The sequence below is a fragment of the Orbicella faveolata genome, unplaced genomic scaffold (assembly GCF_042242905.1).
Source record: "Orbicella faveolata isolate gen_17 unplaced genomic scaffold, um_ofav_v1 contig_2, whole genome shotgun sequence".
Lineage (NCBI taxonomy): Eukaryota > Metazoa > Cnidaria > Anthozoa > Scleractinia > Merulinidae > Orbicella > Orbicella faveolata.
The window spans coordinates 2,570,081-2,589,225 of NW_028301547.1; the positions used below are offsets into that span (position 1 = coordinate 2,570,081).

The following is a 19,145-nucleotide window of genomic DNA, read 5'->3' on the forward strand; positions in this document are numbered from 1 at the left end:
TCACACTTGCTAGCCTAAGGGTAAGGGTTTATAGAAGCGGGCCGCACATCCCCCTACTTTTTCTTGGAGTACAGGCCCCCAGTCAGAGGTCATGACCCTGTTGGTCAGCACCAAGAGTCACAGATCTCTAGACAGAATCAAAAGATGAGAGAGCACTATTCACACGAGCACAATAAAACTGCGAGCAGGACTTTCTTATTCTACCCAGGGCATATCATAGAGCACTTGGTCACCACTGACCAAAACAGCAATAGCTCCGGGTGAAAGACTGTGATGGTCAAGGTTTCTTCATCCTAACAGCCTACCAATAAGTTAACTTCTCAAAATCTCCCTGCAATGGCCATCTCTCTACAGCAGCTCCAGGTGCAACTACATTGCATAAATCCCCACATTTACACACAGAGAAAACACCAGCATTTAATATTATTTTGTTTACTTAAATCATAGGCGTGTCTAAAATAAATCACATAATGTCAGACAAACAATCCTGTCCACGTCTTCTGCAACCGTCATACTAGAAAGCAATATGTTTTGTTTTAAGTCCTTTTTATACCACTATAAAGGCATCAAGAACATTGAATTAGGCCATATGATAGCTTGTGTAACTGGCAGTCAATGGAAGAATTAAAAAGGAAACAGCACATTCGTTCTCCCTCGCTGTTCCCCTCACTGTATATTCCAACAGCTTTGCAATCAGTACTTTCAGGAAATTAGTTATGATAATTTGTCACTTTTCTAATGTTTGAAATTAATTTCAAATTGATTGAAACTTCAAACTTCTAACCGTTCTCTAAGGTACAAAACACCAATTTGTATACTACATGTAATAAACCGAAAATGAACAAGGACAGCCATGAATGGCTTGAAATAAATTATGGCCGATTTTTTTTTTTCCAACACCTCCTTGAATCACACAACAAAGACTGCCAGCTAAACAGGCTATTATGACATCAACAATAGTGCAACTGGCAACTTAATTCCAATAAATTACGGCAATTTGTATGTTATTTAAATGAAAGCCATGGTTAAAAAACTTCCTTCGATTTCTCAAAGAAATTTAAAACTATTGTATTAAGAACCAGCAAACTGTTTTAAAATATCCCACTGAATATAACTGATGCAAATGATGATAGTTAAACTATAACAAAAGCATCATAGCGTTTTCCAGTTGTCAGGCTGTTCTCTGTATGTACCAACTACCTAATAAAAGCACTACAATCATTAGTAATAATAATTATAATAATTACAACCATGCACGATCAACTTGTTTAAATTCCTGATTAAAGATAATATCAACTATATGTGGCTTTGCCTGTACCAAAATAAAACCTTTTGACTTTCTTTCTGTTTCATTGCACTTCAAAATGTGTTATAACACCTTGCCACAAGAAATCACCTTACTTAGTAATGATTAAAGAAGCTTTAAAACTTGATCAGTGTTTGATCTTCACGCTACCAAACCTATAAGATTAATGATGTCACTGTAGGTTACCATACTTACACAATAAAATATACAAATATCCCCTTAGATCTTGTGACCACAACAGTAGTGAGCTATAAAACTACTCCAATCAACCCAAGTTATGACTAATAAAGGTTTTTTAAAAAATCTGGATATATGAACACGAAATGGAATCTAAGTATGCTTATCGCAAGCTACATATATGTATATATCGATACAGTAGATGGCAGCAATGAAAAAGGCTTCAATTAAGAACACTTTATGATAGCAAAGAAAACCTTTCTGTCTTCTTGCAAAACATGCATTAAATGACAGAGAACCAATCATAGACTGACTTGTAGTTGGTTGCCTTAACCAAGACAAAGTTTTTTTTTTGGCACATAACCTGCAACACTAGTACTTTGCTTTCCACAACCTGATTCATACAGGTATTTTAATTTGTTTCTTAAAACTTTTCAGTGTTGACTATTTTTTTCTAAATCAGATACTTTAGCCTAACACAACATAATTCTTTGCTAACTCATCAATATCATTGAAGCCTTAATGAAGGTAGGCAAATAACATAATAAAATTATCATTATCGCTTAATATGTTCTTTGAAGATGGAACAGCATACAGTATCAGATTTTGAGCTCTGTTACAACATGCTTATTGTTGAAAACCCTATGCCACTAGATTTTGAAAGTAAAACATATATTTTTGCAGACATGTACGTTTTATACCTCCGGGTAACGAATATTAAAAGTGCTCACTACATAATAGGAAAATTAAAGTAAGTTCTCTAACTTACAGAAACAGCTAGTGTTCCACCTCTTTGAGTCGGGCAACTTGAACAAGTTCATTACTAATAAGAAGTTGTAACAGTGAAAATAACTTCCTGCTGTTTTTTAGGTTAGGAAAAATCTAGACTCTATCTGTCTCTCTGAGTCCCAAATTTACATTCAACAATACTTATATGACATTTTTCACCTGTTTTTTAAGAAAGTACAGTACGCTCTTTACAGCTTGAGGTCACGTCACTGTTCACTTATTTTCTATCAATGTTGTTGTAAATTTTTTATTTACTTCATAGACCACAACTTTGAGAAAATAGAAAGACCAAGATGAGATAACCAAGATGGTCATGAGAATTTGTAAAACATTGCCCAAACATTCAACCCACCATAAAATTTCACTCTTGAAGCCCGGGGCCTCAAACATTACCATGTTGTTAAATTCATCATGCTTGTTTTCTGGTATTTGTTAAGTCATAGTCCATAATATAACATTATATTAATGAAAGCAAGGTCGAGAAGGCCTCAACAGCAAATAGCTATTAGGTAAGAGATAAAGAAATGTTAATGAAAGATTAGTGCAAGAACAGTTACTCGAGATAACAAACAGTGCATGGAATGACGGGACTCATAAGAGTGAATGGATAAGGAAAACAGCTGTGTAGTTCTACTATTATACAAGGTTTCTCTTTTTGGGGGGAGGGGCCCAACCAGTAACTTCCAAAAGCTTGGGAACAACTTCATTGCCTGCAACAGTCTTTTTCAAAGGAAACAACCCTAGACTTGAGGTTTCAAGAATTTCTAGTGATTTGTCAGGGTGTTTTCTATTCTCACATAGATGCAAGCCCTATTTTAAAGGGAAAACCATGCTTACGTAAGTATTATACATATTAAACTTGTTTACGATGAAGTCTTAACTATCGTTCCTTAAGAGCTAAGTTTATGTCAAGATTATATACCATCTCCTATAGGTGTAATCTTTGCAACTTCAGTTACTCCGACCACTTCTTCTACAACTTCTTCCTGTATTACCACAGTTGGCTCTATCTGCTCCTGGTTTAATGCCTCTTGTATTATTTCCACTGGGTTGATTTCTTGCACTTCTGCCACTTCTTGACTCACTTTCTCCTGGCTTATTTCCATCTGTAATGTTACACTTTCTTCCACAACACTTGCAGTAGTTCCATCTGTTGCACTGACGTCATGTGATTGTCCATCACTCTGCTGCGCTGTCCCAGCAGTTCCGGTACCAACAGACACTTTGTACAAGGAGTCAGTCATAGTGCCTACTGACGACATCACTGCAGACTGGTCAGTACAACCAGCTGGTATCTGCTGGTTGTTTTCAGTGTTTGTGCCGACTGTTGTTTTCCTAATCTCCTCTGTTTCCACACCAACCGAAACCCTAGGTGGGAAGAACTGACCAGGCACTGCTTGTAGACCAGGAGGAAATGTGTTCATAGGCCTTGCTAAACCTGCAGCAGTTGCAAACGGCATGCTCATGCTAGGAATTGGACTGCCACCCATGGTATTGAGGAAGGTACTCATGTGCGGAATCTTAGCACTGGAGTTTGAAGCAGGAACTGTTGGTAGCATTTCTGGATGGCTGACTACATTAGGTCTGACAGTGGCCTCGCCCCCAGCAACAACTGTTATTTGACTTGAATCTTGTGGAGCCGGTGCTCTCTGCACTGTAGCAACCTGAGTTACTTCCACTGTTGCTCTCTTGGCAGGTGGCTCTCCCTCCTTCTCTGCATTACCTCTGACCTGGGAAGCCAATGCTGATAGCATGGAAGACATAGGGGTGCTGGTTGGAGGAAGGTTGCTGAGGTTTGCTAGCATTTCAGCGGCAGAGGTAGTTCTTTTCCGCCCTCTTCTTCCTCTAGGTTTAGGTGAAGCTGCATTTTTACCTTTGGAGTCAGCACCACTTGCATCACTTCCATCCCCAGGGGAAACAACAGCAACTGTTTCAGCCGTCACACTTTCTGCTATTGGAACTGAAGCTACCACTGTACTGACGCCAGGACTTGGTGCTCTAACTGGAGTGGCCACTGTACCCCTCATATCTGGAAAGGCTTGAACTTGACCAGCTGGCCCTGTCATAGGCATGGGTGCAAGGAATGCTACACCCTGGCCTGTTCCCTGAATACCTTGCATTGGCGCAATGGGAAGAAGGGTTGAAATGCTGTGTAAGATCTGGCCGTCCTTGGTCATAGTAGGAGCCATGCTACTAAACGTCTGCATCCCAGGAAGGACCCCAGCTTGGGATGCTGACAAAAATGCACCCTGAGGAGACATGCCAGGCATGAGTCCCTGCATGCCAGAGAAAGGCATTCCACCGACAGGGTTTCCTTGTACCCCAGGTAAAGTTTGGCCAGCAGTTACAGGAATCCCGGGAAGTAAAGCACCTTGAATTCCTGGCATTGTCATGCTGTACAGTGTACCAGATCCTGGAGGCAGTCCTTGAAGAATAGTTCCCTGAGGGCCAAGGACAGGCATTCCGGGAGGCAAAGACCCTTGTGTTACATTTGTTGATGTGACAGGAAGACTTACGAGCTGAGGTGTCGAAGATGACGGCTGCACTAGGGTCTGTGTGTTTTGGATAGCACTTGGTGCCATTCCAGAAGCGGCTGGATTCACTTCCACTGTGACAGCAACTGGACCTTCGATGCGAGAACTATTTGGCATAAGAGCGGCGGCCGCTGCGGCTGCTTCAACACTGTTTAGCGATGCGACCTGATTCACGGCAGCTACAAGGCTCGCTTCTGGACTTAGACTCGATTCCAAAGGTTTTAAAACTTGTGCTTGCTTGTTTTTGATGCCTTGTATTACCGCTTCGCTTACTCCTTTTGCCTGAGGGGTTGTTGACCGCTTTCTGATACCTAATCGCTCACGCCGTCTTCGCTGTCGTTCACGATTTCCTTTACGAATTATCTCCAGTTGCTCGTTTGTCATGGTTTCCTTTCGTTTTCGTCTCCATTCGCGATATCTCGCCCTCAGTGCTTCAATTTGATCGCTACTCATCCGTTCTTTTTGCTTTCTTTTCAACTCCCGTTGTTTTTCTCTTCTCGCCGTGACCTCATCGTTAGAACCGTGCATTTTCTTCTTTTCACGCTCTCTAAATACTCGCTTTGTCGCGACGTCTTCGGGTGATTTGTCAGTTTGTCTCTTCGAGTCTCGAGTTCGGCGCTTCTTTCCCTCTGCCTTGTTTTCTGTAGTTTCTGTTGGCTCTACGGTACCGTTTTCTTGGGGTTTTTCATCGACCACTTCTACTTCACTGGCAACAACCAGAACACTACTCTCATCTGAAGCGCCATCAAATTTTGAGCCATTGTCGTGACATGGTGGCGAAATGGCGTTGTTTGCTGAAGAGACGGTGTCCGATGAAATTTGCTCGGCTGCCCCTTCTTTTCTCGATTTTTGTCGCGTTCGCGTTGATCTTTTCGGTCTTGTTACCTTGGAAGTTTCTCTATCGAATTCTTCTGGTATTTCTGTCTCGACTTTCAGTGGTAGCGTCACTTCTACAATCGCACATCCCTCAGACAGCAACTCAAGATCATGGTTTGGGTCCACGTCGTTACTGGTTGTCGATGGCGCTTCACTCTGGCGTGACATCCTTAGTTTTTCGCGCCTTCGTCGCTGTCTTTCTCTGTTCAATCTTCGAATTCTTTCAGTTCGACTCTCCCCCGATGTTTCTGCGATGGATTCCAGTGTGTCTGTCTCCTCGTTACTCACTGTTGCATCCGTACTGTCATTAGCTTCGCTATTCATTTTTGCACAAGATATCGCATATCAAACCATCCAAAGTATAAACACGCCAGAAAGCAGGACTACGTCACGCGATAAACTAAAGGTCTTTCGACCAAACTTACGCGTTTCTTATTCGTACAAATCAAAAGACAAATCTTTGAAGAACTGCTGTTTGCTTATTGGGTGCGAATTCGAAGTACAAAGGACTTGAAAACAGACGATTTTGGCGTCTAGGTGGCCATATTGGGAATCAGTCAATCAAACTTTTGAAACCTCGGGAAGAGACGAGCCTCGCTTTCATACCGGGTGTGACGGGCTTGTTGACTGGCAGTGGTTCTGTCACATGTCTAAGAAATGTAATGTAACAGGAAAACTGGTTATGAAAAATATTTTTTTGTAACCTGCTGTCGTCTCAGTGTTTTTTTAAGTTTATGTTTTCTCTCGTCATAGGAATCATAACTTTTTCATCGATCGCTCGAATTTCTTGTAAGCGAATCAAACGTGCCGAAGTTATGTGACGTTGGAGCGTGATATTTTCCACTTGGATGACTGCTTTGACATCCCGAAGTAACGAACTATTTGTTATCAGCTCGCCCGGACCGGATGTTCACATACTTCGATCATGATAATGCGATTTTGCGTGATCTTTTGCGATATCTCTTTCCAGAAGCTCAATGCAGAGAGCAGACCAGAGCAATGTCTGTGATCGTTTGTAACTGCATGAAATTTCCAAACCTTGATTCCCTCGGGCTACGGCAGCTCAATAAAAAGTTCACGCATATTAATGTGCGGTTGATTGTCTTTGTTTTCTATCTGAGTTTCGTTATGAATGGAAACGTTTTATCGATGGCGGTTATATCAGGTATCACAAGCCGCTTGCCGTGAGCGTCCTCAGAAAGTGAGAACCAATAGCCAACTGGCCGGGTCATGACATGAGGTTCAATATCAAAGATAGAAATCACAAACTTAAATGTGTTGGCAATCATTGGAAGAAAAAATCTTGCCGGCATTTTATATCGGCTTGGATTTATGCAGCGAAATCTCCCCAAAACCTTGGGATAAAGCACCTTTATAGGTCCTCTCACTGGATAACTTAGGAAGCCCCCTCCCCCCTTACCCCAACCCCTTCTTCACAGTTCCCTTCCCACCATATTTCTACGCTCTCTTAAAATCATCCAGTTTTTCCAGTTGACACTTTTACTTTAGGTATTCCTCCTTGCTGGCGTAAAACCAAAAATTTATTTAGAGCCGGGAATTTTCAAAGTGCTTGAATAGCCAAAATGCCCGCGTTTCCTTGCCAGCGTTACAAACAAACTTTTGCGCATGCGGATCCATGCGGATGCAAATCACACTTCTCCACACCTTCAAAATACAAACTATTCGTTGAATAAACTGAAAATGTGAGTGTATACGTGAGCTCGAGATAGTGAAATTCGTGTTTTAAGGACTGCTATGTCTATGAGAGGAACTCCTCGAGGTTCCGACGAGAACCTTCAGTACAGCGCTGCTAGTGATAGTTTCTGGGACGTGGGAAATTTCAAGCGAACAGTCAAGCGCATAGACGATGGTGCAAAATTATGCGACGAATTCATGAAACTTGTGACGGAAAGAGCCGAAATTGAAGCAAAATACGCGTTCAAATTGAAGGCTTGGTCCAAGAAATGGGAAGAGTGTATAAGAAACGGTCCAGAATATGGTACGATGGAAGCTGCCATGCGAGGCACTGTGACCGAAGCGGAGTCAAGAGCAGAGATTCACATACTGTGTCGTGATAAACTCATGGATGAAGTGCACGAGGCCATAAAAAAGTGGAAGAATGAAAATTACCACAAGGGAATCTTTCAGTGGAAGGAAACGAAAGAGGCTGAAGAAGGATTTGCAAAGGCTCAAAAGTCTTGGGCAAAGCGACTGGCCAAGGTCGAACGGTCGAAAAAGGCATTTCATAATGCCTCGCGAAACACAGAACAGGCTCAGAGGTTGGAGAGCGAAGCGAGTAATAACGACACAGATCCGAAAATAGCTGAAAAACTGAAAAAGCTGCAAGACGCTACGGAAAAAGCGAAACGAGAAATGGAAAAATGCAGGGAAAAGTACGAATTACGTCTAGACGAAATAACTGGTTACAATCCTCAATATGAACGGGATATGATCCAAGAGTTCGAGAAGTGCCAGGAAAACGAAGACAAACGACTTGTGTTTTTTAGAGAAACGCTTGTTCAATATCACAGATGCCTGGATATATCGCAAAGCCCTGAGTAAGTATTTGAACAAAAGCAATTTCCTATTGTCAAATTTTCGTTTATTTTAGGAATGTGTCGGATCATTTGTCATGTTTGGATGATCCTGCACGCTTTGTATTAATGATGTACTTTTAATTCAATTTTCATACATGTTTTACAAGTGTCGTTAATCTGTTTTACGACCTGATTATTGTACAAACAATTAGCAAATGTTCCCCTGTAAAGCAGAGGCTCAAAAAAGGTTTCAAACATCAAGTTTGATTTTTTTTTTTTCGCGTTTCTGCATGAATGAATCTATTGAAGTACAGTTTATTCAGCGCTGATAAGTAAAATGCTAAAAATGACTATCTATAAGGTTAATTCTTTAGTTAATAATCCCCTCCTCTATTTAACCTTTAAGAAGAAATTACAGTGTAGCTACAACAGTAACTGGGCCCGCTTAAACAAAACTGACCAATCAGATTACTGTACACACAGTGCTTTCATTGAAATCTGGCCCCTGCCCAGAGTTGCAGCAGGTATTCGATTCAATAATAGGCTGATTTAGCAAGAGAACAGGAACATCACTTGACGACGGCACGTGCAGTACAAATACCCAAATATGGTCAGATGACGACTGCAGGGTGCGCGAAATAACCTGGATTCTGTTCTAATTTGACCATATTTGGGTATTTGTACTGCACGTGCCGTCATCAAGTGACGTTGCCGTTCTCTTGCTAAATCAGCCTAATGTTCACAGTTTTTCAAAATTGGCCTTCTAGATAGCAAGCTGTTATAGCCCTCTCCTTTCTCTCTGATGAATGCTGCATTAGGGAAAGACCGAACTATACCTGGAGAACTCCAAAGATGTTCTGAAGATTACTGAAGTGCCTTTTAAGTTGTAGAACATTTGATATTCTGTCTCAATTATTATATAATTTTAAGGGAGGTAGCTCCTAAAATTGGAAATGTATGTGAGGATGTTATGAGGCCCAGGTGGAAACAAGAAGATCTGTTAGATCTTATAACCGCGCTTTTAAATTTAACTGTTTTCTTAGCACTACAGTCGCAACGCAGTACACATTCAAAAGCAATCCTTGATGATTCATTAATTACTGTAGACACCACATCACTTGATCAACACAAACTGTATTATTGCACCATCAGTCGTAGCTGTTGTGAAATCTCCGATGACGTAATAGTCTTAATCAGAAACTTTCTTCGGGATATGTATGGCCATGAAGATACGAACACTATTAACAACGGCTTTCTTTCTTAAAAGTCACGATTAAATTTAATTGTTTTTTCCCTTGAGTAAAGGGCTAGCAAAAAAGTCACACAAGTCACATAATTCAAGAATTGCGTTGTCCACGGCTATCTTTAGTACGGTGGTTATTTCCCTACCAATGACATAACCCTTGCGAGTTCTGACAAGTTCTTTACTTGGCTTGCAAATATTTAATTTTCCTCCCAATTTATGACCTCGCTGTGATGAAACAGCCAAAGAATTTCCTTCATTTGCCTAAAACCACAAGAAATACTCACAAAATTGCAAATAAATTAATGACCGTCACCTCTGGCGAAATAAACTTGCAAAGTAAACACAATCTTATTTGTCACCTATCGAAAGTGAAAGCTGCAACATCAACACATTCCATGGGTGATGTAATACCTTTTTTAGCGTATTTATTATTCCGTTTGAATCCAACGCTTCGATAAAACCAAAAGAAGATATATTTTACCCACAACAAAGAAAACAATATCCGTAAAATTGTCCGTGTATTAATGTTTTAACAGCTTTTAGCAAATAAACATCACACGTTGGGTGACTCAAAATTTGGCCGAGAGGGAGCTTGGGTCTGGTCACCGACAAAAAAATAAAAAATAAAAAATAATAAAGCACAGGTAGATTATGAACCGCGCTCGGCCCATGGCCACGTGGTTAACAAAAGAACACAACACCATTCTGGAAACATGATATACCTTGTGATTTGTAACAAAATTCCTGCCAAAGCTCTGCCAGATGCCAGTTCTTACTGAAAGTACTGTACATATATATGGGCTTAAACATAATAGAAGTTAAGAACTGGGTTAGTTGATCCTTATTTTTGAGCAACTTAGAATCCAGTTCTTTACTTCTGTTATTATCCACTGCTGTAGTTTAACTGTTGAGCACCCAAATATCCATTGAGGATTTCAACCTACTATTTGGGCTAAATGAGTTATATGAATTATTAGTAGTGACCATTCAGTCCCACCCACACAAACTCATACAAAAACATTATGTGAATTGATGCATATAGGCCCAGACAGGTTGACATTAGCTGGCCTGGAAACGCCACCCAGCCCCGTACACATTGAAAATTCATTTAGTGTCTGCAGTTCAGAGCCTTCACCAAAACATTTTCACAAAAAAATGCTACTTCCATCCAGATCAAGCTCAGCAAAGATTTTATGACAAATTGCTTATTGACTGAGTAAGGTCGCTCTGGACAAGAATTGTCTTGGCTCAAGGACTTTGCTGCCCCTGGTAGGCACATCAGACCTTGTGGTAAATATTTTCACATCTTTCCTTCTCACTTGGTTAATAAGTCATGGTATAATGCCCTTGTCTTAAATTGCAGATTTTCAGGTATTTTTGTCAGCATGGGCCTAACATTCCAGAAAGCAGACGCACAATCTGATCTGGACTGGTGGTCACGTCACCATGGCACAGGCATGCCTCAGAATTGGCCTATGTTTGAGGTACATGAATGTCTTCTATTTTGACTAATCACCTTTCCTTTGTTTCCAGGTTTAAATTCAACATTTTAATTCTGGACTTTTATCTTCAACCGCTTTAGAATAATGTACCAGCTGCAATCAACTGGACATGTCACATGACCTTGTCAATAATTATTATAAAATTAGGTCATGGAATAAAAGAAATGCCAGAAATGGAAGAGCATACATGTAGAGGAAAAATAAACTTGATAGCAAGGCTTGTGATATACGATTCAGAAATGTATTTACATATTATTTTCCAGTTTGACAGCAGTGGTCTCAAACTGGGCAATCTTACTTATTTTATCATGTTGTTGCCATTTTTAGCAATGATCAATTCAACAGCATTGTTAAGGGTTTTACACTGCTGTTCCAAAAGCACTGTTGATATGGGAATTAAGACTAAAATGGCAGTTACAGCTGAATATCACCTTATTGATAGATTATATTGATTTTCATTATACTACTGTCAGCAAGGCATCCTTTGATTCAAATCAAGCCTGCAAGACACTGCAGTTGGAATTAAGATATTTGAAATTTAATTGACTACAAACCCATTTGGAAATGCTAGGTTTCTTTTGATCTTAATGCTGATAGTTTGAGAGAGTTGTGACATTGTATGTCACTAAGTTGAATTACACTATATTTGCATGACATTAGAAGTTAAAATTAGTCTAGTTTAAAATCAGGCAGTTGTCAGTTTATGACTGTAGTAGCATGGACGTTATATGTAGAGGTTAATTAGTATTTAGTATCATAATACAGTCCTAGTGGGAAGATTGAACAAGCAAATAAGCCAGCTGTCAGCAAGCTCAATGCAAGAGGCTTTGGTGACAAGTTATTGGAACAGCCTTGATAGGCCACTTATCAGTGCTTCCTCATAGTAGGAGCCATTGAAATGTTGAGCCAGATGATGAGATTTTGACCAAACGTTTCCCAAGACCGCTCACTTTAAAATTAAAAGAGTTCTTTACGGTACAGATTTTAAAATTACCTTGTTACTTTTCTTATTCCTTTACCCATAACGATTACCATTGTTATTGCTTTATCCATGTGTAGGCAAGGAAACATGCAAATCAAAAGTTACGTAAGAGAAAAGCACTGTTCGGAAAAAGTCCAGCAGAACAAACAAAACTTGACACATTGTTTCTGGCTGGAGTGCCAAGCTCTGCAGAACCATTTAATAAATTAGAAATGGTGCATTTTGATGTGGAACATCACTCTGTCAGGAAGAGTGAAACTGCTGATGCTGATAGTCTTATTAGTTTTAACCCAGATGACTGCCTTGATGAAAGAGTTTTATACTATAGCATTGATTCAAGAGTTAGTTGCAATGCGGGGATTAACAATGTTGTGAATACTGGACAGCAACCACAAGATGGAAACTTTTCACCCACCATGGAACCTGTAGAAAGTATACGTAGTAACAGTAGCACAGAGGTAGTTTACTATGAAATACTGGATGTGTCAGTCAGAAACCAGATAGCTAGTGATTTTAGCTCACAGGAAAACCAACTGTTAGACCAGAGTTCACAGAGTAATGGAGTGTTAGAATTTGGTAAAGTGGAGAATAGCAGGCACACAGAGTTAGGCCAGGTGAGAGACTGGTAGAGTAAGTTTACTACAGTAAAATAGGGAGAAGGAAGTGCATACTTTTAGATTAGGTTGAATTTTATTCATTACTGATAGTGAAGGTGTGTCATAAATGATTTTAGAGGGAAGGCAACTGGTTTTCACAGGCAGGGAAACCTTTTTGAACTGAACTTCTTTTCAAGAAAAACCTTTCTCTAGATGGTCAAACAAGGGGCCTGTTTCTCGAAGGTCCCGAAAAGTTTTCGCACCTGAAAAGCCTTGGCAAAATCTCAAACCTCATGTCTTCAGAGCTGTTTTATGCACATATTCTTAATATGAACAGAGGTTCTCTTCATACAAGAAGTTTCAGGTATATACACCTCTCTGTCTTTAAATATGGATTAACAAAAATGGCTTTGCGCACCCAAAAAGTTTCTGGGGCTTTCGAGAAAGGAGCCCCAGGTAGGCAAAATCATCCTTACAGGCAGTCCATTTTCATGGTGCCTGGCTCTCACTGAAACCACTGACAGTGTTATTGTCACTGGATAAGTTGACTTCTACCACTTTGCAACAGAATTTCTCGTGGTCCTGCAGGGAACCTCCCTTACTTGTCTTATCCGTTAAATGCTCCTCGCATAGATTTAAAACTCAGTCAGGTGGACCTCGCATTTATTTGACTTTTGCAGGACCTATTTAAGCACCTAATTTTGTTAAGCGAGGGTTTTCATTTATTATTGTTGGCAGCCATACACCCTGGTGTTATTGCCTTCAGCTTATTATGCATTAAATACATATTTGAGACGACCATTTTCTGCTCCTTCTTGGAGACCAAACATTTAATCAAGAAAATAATGATAAATGCATTGCACATTCAAAACTGGTCATTTTTCAAACCTGCCTGTCCTGGTAGTTTAACCTTAGCTGTTCTTTTCAACCATCATTCTGAAGTTTGCCCCTGGGTATTTCCTGTACAGGACTTTATAACCCTGCCATGTTGAAGTAATACTATGTTTGTGTTTGTATGCCTGCCTGCTTGTTTGTGTGTTTGTTTGTTTGCTAGAGTTGGTTTAAAACAATTCTAACCATTATCATTTATGATGCTCCCAATGTCTTACATGATACACATTAATTGCAACAATTTAACCTGTTTTTCAGGAGTACAATGAGATTCCACCTGTCAAACGGACATTGTCCTCACGCAGCCATGAGCAAGCATCAGCACCACCCAGTTATCCAGCTAATGAGAATCATGTTGACGACAACACTGACTACTCTCATCAAAATGAGATGTAAGTTTATTTAAACAGAACCTACCAATAATCCAACTTAAGTTTATGATGAAATACACATTATCGTTATTAAAAAGATGCCTAGAAAGGACTTGCAACTCTTTACAAATAACTTTCTGTAGAATCAAAGTAAACTCCACTGTTAGATCAAGATGAGAGAGATAAGATGTTTGTTTACAAAGCTTCATTGAGCAGCACAACTTTTCATTGTCATTGTCTCTGTTTCCATTTATAGTAATCCATTCAACAATTACACTACAACAACAAGTGAAGACTTTAGTGATCCATCAGCAAAAGATGAGTGGGATATTGAGCCTCCTCCAATTGAGGATGCTGGCATTCCCGTCAGGGCTTTGTACGACTTTCAGGGAGTGGAAGAGGATGAACTCAACTTCAAAGAAGGGGACGTTCTCACGCAGCTATCTTCGCAGGATGACCAAGGGTGGTGTCAGGGAAGATTTCAGGGTAGAGTTGGACATTTTCCAGGGTCGTATGTGGAACCACTATAGAAAGCAGTTCTTTTGCTGGCACTGTGGTCTTGTTCTCCAAGGCTGAAGTTTAACTTAGCTTGTAAGCTTAGTCTTGGCTGATGACCAAGTGATTCCACCCTTCAATGATGTAATCCTGGTAGCGTAGGTCAAAGCCATTAATTTAGTTAAGGTGTATACAGTTTAAGTATCAAGTCTCTGACGGAATCAGAAAAACTTGATTGATTGGACAAATCGTAGTGAATAGTCGATAAATCTATATGACCAATGTACACTGTAGTGGTCATATGAAAAGGAACATATTTGAAATTAATTTGGGTGCAAGAACGAATTTGCTAGCTTGTAAATATTATTAGGTTCTATGTTAGAAATCTAGATTACAAATAAGAGATTCAAAACAATCCTCCATTTTGGGGAACTAAGTTAAGGAACAGTCTTGTTTCCAGGAGCATAAGGGAAAATTCTGCCAATATTTCAAAATTCACTCCATGTGTAGGGTTATGCATCAGCAGAGCCCTGAGACAATGTTGGTTTCTGGTGAAACTGTTGTGCTTCAGTAGAGGGCAAGTGAAATACTTTGGTCATGTATATTATTTACAACTTGAAATTGATAAAGGTAAATTAATAATTATTATGGTAATGAATTATAAAGCTGAAGTTTTGGGTGTCTATGAAGCAAAAGTTTTTGCAAATTTTTTCAAATTCACTATGGTAGTTAACATACCTTTAAAGGAAAAGGTCACTCCAAAAACCGTATAGGTTTTGTCAACGCTGATAAAAACCTCACACTAAGTTTAGCCACTCACCAAAGTTTCAGCCTCTAAAGTGCAGGTTTTCCTTATGAAATACGTCTCCAAAGGAGCCCAAATTTCGACATTGTTGCCGCCATTTTGAACAGTACTCTGCAGCCAGGCTGCGTTTTCGTGACGTCATTCTGTCCAACAGATTTTGTCCAAATGGCCTCCGACAAGCCTTTTAACTACCACTCTGGATTATGGCTGCTCTTGGTCCGTATTATTTTGAGCCAAACATGCTCCAACTCCGAAAATGATAGCAGTGAAGATAGTAAAAAAATACGTTTTTCTGACCTTGAGAGGGATGCAAAGCCATTTGCAGGTTTTTCTCCTTCCTGCCAATTTCAAGTAGGATGGAATGACGTCACATAAACACAGCCTGGCTGCCAAGCACAGTTCAAAATGGCGGTCTCCAAAATGGCTTCTTTCGACACGAATTTCTTCAGGATAGTGGCACTTCAGAGGCTGAAACTGCGGTGAGTGGAAAAGCTTAATGTTAACTTGCTTTAGGCGAAGACAAAAAAGTAAGCTTTTTGGAATGACCTCCTTTGACAGCTTCAAGTTGATAATTAACCAAGTGTCCTCTGTTATTTTTGCTCCACTAGATGGATCAATACATAAATATATATACAGTATTATAGAAATATAGTTTTTTATACAACTGTGTTGTTTTGAGCAGCACCATGTTACATTATTCAAGTGAAATGAAATTTAAAAGAGACTATAGCTGCAGCGTAGAAGCTTGTAAGAAACTTGAAATACATTTGGTGTTGATTAGAGTTTAATGGGCTATGCTGAAAATGTGATTTTTCTGTAATTTGTTTATTTGTGATTTGGAACCCCACATGAACAAGCTTCTGAAATGTAAATCATGTACTGGTTATTGAGTACCGTAGAATAACAAGTCCTGCACTGATATTCTTTGATTGGTTTCTTTTTAAATTGGAAAATCCAAGTTGTAGTTATGGATGAGGGATGAGAAACCAAGGGAACTCCCATAAAAAAGGACAGGGGTGCTTGCCGTATCTTTTAGGATTAAAAAAGCATTTTTGGTATCCCTTAGGGTGTTCAGCCCCAAAATTTCCACAGCGGGACTTTCGCTGTACCTGAGACGAAAAAGCTATGACGAGAGATATTTGACAATCAGCTGAGTCATAATGTGTCTCATTTACACCGCGAATCCAAAACTCATCGATAAAAGACCTTCCTCTTAGGGGTGGACAAAAATATGTCAGGCCACGCCCACTAAACAGGACCTTGGTACCTCTAAGGGGTTCGTTTTAAAATTCACGAGCACCCCTGTTCTTTTTATATGGGAGTCCCTCACTCTCTTTCGCTTAGTCCGTCGTGCGTGACACGAAAGAAAACTGCAATAAAAAAAGTGGCCGGGCGAACTCCTGGAAGCGAGAAGCACGTCTCGCCCCAGGATTTCATGCGGTCAATTTTTTCTCGCGGTTTTCTTTCGCGTCACGCACGACGGACTAAGTGAAAGAGGGACCACTCGTAGTTTACTCACTGGGATGGACTGGGATGAGAGCTAGACTCTGTGAATCCGCTGACCAAAGTATAATGCTTTCGCAGTCGTAGCGATTTCAAATCGAACTCGCGCTACGCGCTCGTTCGATTTTGAAATCTCTCGTATGTGCACTTCACTCAGTTCAATTACCATTATAAATCTACTAGCCGTACAAAACTTTATCTAAATCCTATTCACAAACATTTCGAAAACGCCGAGAAGCGGCCGTCATTTTGTTAACAAGGGTACACTGCTGTGCTACTCACTATCTATCACAGAATAGATAGAGAGTAGCCTAGCCAATCGGAGAACGACATTCGTGATAGAACGCTAGTAGATTTATACTAATATTAATTATCATTACATCAATTATTATAATTATTCCCGAAGGTGTCCGCTTAATACAGGTCTGACTGCACTTGACTGCCGAAAAATAAGATACTGAAAATCACAAGATTTTTAGACGAGAAACGGAATGGAGAATTGAGGAGAATTCGAACGATGCGCTTCGCTGTTGATAATAAAAAATAATAATACTAATAATAGTAATAACAATGATAATAATTTATTAATTTATATTGCGCTTTTTAACATTCAATGATCAAAATCGCACTACAAGATGCGCAGCCAAGCATCAAACAAAGTGAGTTCTGGGTGCAAGATTAGGGGGTCGTTATGATGAGAGAGAATCTTTCATTCCAAAAACTAATTGGACTTGTTTGTTTGTTTGTCTGTTCTAAACATAATGATTTGACACATTTTTGCAAGTTCTGCAGCTAAAATTAACATTTCAAGTGTATACTTAAGCAAGCTTTCCAATAGCAGCCTTGTATTTAAAAAAAAGTTAAATCAACAACGCTAGGGCAGATGGCCATTTCTATAGCTTTACCTGGATTTAACGATCTTGGACGTTCGGTGACCCCTATTTTTCTTTCGATGGATCATTTTCTCTACCGATTTTCTACGTTTAGCGAAAAAATGAAGAAAATCTATGGATTAGAAGTTTGAATTTTTTGCAAAATGCTCCATCGAATTCCGTTATTTTTAGCTCTTCGTTTATCTGTGCGGCGGTTTCAAATTTCTCTTGAAGGGTTAAGTTTTGTGGAAACGTTGGCATCGTTTGGAATTATTTACGAAACAGACCCACTTCTACAAAGTATGAGTAAGATAGTTTCCCTCAGTTGACTCACCTTCGATATTTTTAAGTATAAACCCCTATAGACCATGCTGAATTACATGCAACAATTTTTCAAAATCAGGGAAGTTCTCCACACGCTTTATCTCCGTCTCAACCGAAGTCGGTGACCCCCAATTTTTGACTGACTGCAGTAAAAATTCAAAAAAAAATCTATCGACTGGAAAGTTTCCGCGCGAACGTCCTTTAAGTGAAGTAATATGTGTCCTCTTGAAAAATACATGGTGTTGGTGGCTGATCATTGCTGGAAAGAAGTGAAAAAAATACTAATAATACTCAAAATGATACACAAAATTGTACAAAGATTTCGTAGTGAAGTAGACCTGCTTGTACTAATGGCTTGATACTCCAGAATACTTATAGTGTAAGTATTAGTATAGGAGTGTTAATGTCGAGTTTTAGCAAAGACACTTCCGAAGTTTTTCTCTTCTCACAATAAGGAGCTACACAAGAATAAAACAGCAGGGCGGTGCAAATTGTTGGGCGTATCAAATATTGGGGATTCCGTTACTTTGCGGCTGGCAAATTTACTCTAGGTAGAGTTTATTAATAGGGAGTTTACGAAAACCACGACGGTAACGGCAACGGCAACGGGAACGTCGCTAAACCAAAGGTTTAATGATGAACAATGGCTGTGCACGTGCGTTATAATTCTTGGTACATTTCTTTACCGTCCTCTACAAAACAACAACCTGGTGAAATGACCAAATTCTTCGTTGTCCAGAGAATGTGAACCGCGAAGGATAATTTTTTAATTTTTATTTCAAATGTTTCGCCCTGTCCGAGATTCAATATCGTGATGGAAAATGACTTTAGAGTATCGCGAGATTCGTAGGTAATTATAAAATATAATATCATTTTCAATCGACGTTGTCGTCGGTGTCGCGTCCTGGTTTCTTAACTCCCTATTAGGACCTATTGGGAACCTCGTTACGCGGTAGGATACGGGGTGCGAGGGTATGGGCTTTTGCAAACCCTCTTCCCGCCTCTGCCTGTTTTTGCCTTGAGTATGAGGTAAGGAGTATTGTCTGTTGGATCACTGTGTGTTCAGGCTCTTGGTTGAAGACTCGACGTGAAAACACAGCGACGACGAATCGCTCTTCTTTTCATATGACCTTGTTTGCCTGCGTCGAACGTTAGGTGCCAGCCAAGGACTGCTCTCTTGCAGGAGTGGAGTCCACAAATATAAATGGACTCCTTGCTCTCGTCATTACCGATCGTCGGGCGCTTGGACAAGTTATGTTCCTGATAAATATATTTAAATATAGCTATTAATGCCAGCCAGCTTTGCTAAGAGGGTCCTAAGAAAGTTATGCTCGGAAGA

At 39.8% G+C, this 19,145-nt stretch overlaps 3 protein-coding genes across 3 annotated transcripts; 2 read left to right on the forward strand and 1 right to left on the reverse strand.

Moving 5' to 3' along the window:
* Positions 1 to 416: 416 nt before the first annotated feature.
* On the reverse strand, positions 417 to 6,278 carry LOC110058321 (uncharacterized). Its single transcript, XM_020764961.2, has one exon. It carries the CDS (start codon positions 6,004 to 6,006, stop codon positions 3,187 to 3,189), a length of 2,820 nt encoding a protein of 939 aa, XP_020620620.1. The 5' UTR covers positions 6,007 to 6,278; the 3' UTR covers positions 417 to 3,186.
* Positions 6,279 to 7,309: 1,031 nt separating this feature from the next.
* Positions 7,310 to 16,028, forward strand: LOC110058322 (protein kinase C and casein kinase substrate in neurons protein 2-like). The gene is made up of 4 exons (XM_020764962.2): positions 7,310 to 8,240; positions 10,829 to 10,949; positions 13,695 to 13,828; positions 14,064 to 16,028. The coding sequence occupies exons 1-4, from the start codon at positions 7,438 to 7,440 to the stop codon at positions 14,335 to 14,337; spliced, it is 1,332 nt and encodes a 443-aa protein (XP_020620621.2). The 5' UTR covers positions 7,310 to 7,437; the 3' UTR covers positions 14,338 to 16,028.
* On the forward strand, positions 10,956 to 13,684 carry LOC149111608 (uncharacterized). The gene has a single exon (XM_089288744.1). The coding sequence runs from the start codon at positions 12,162 to 12,164 to the stop codon at positions 12,576 to 12,578; it is 417 nt and encodes a 138-aa protein (XP_089144870.1). The 5' UTR covers positions 10,956 to 12,161; the 3' UTR covers positions 12,579 to 13,684.
* Positions 16,029 to 19,145: the final 3,117 nt, after the last annotated feature.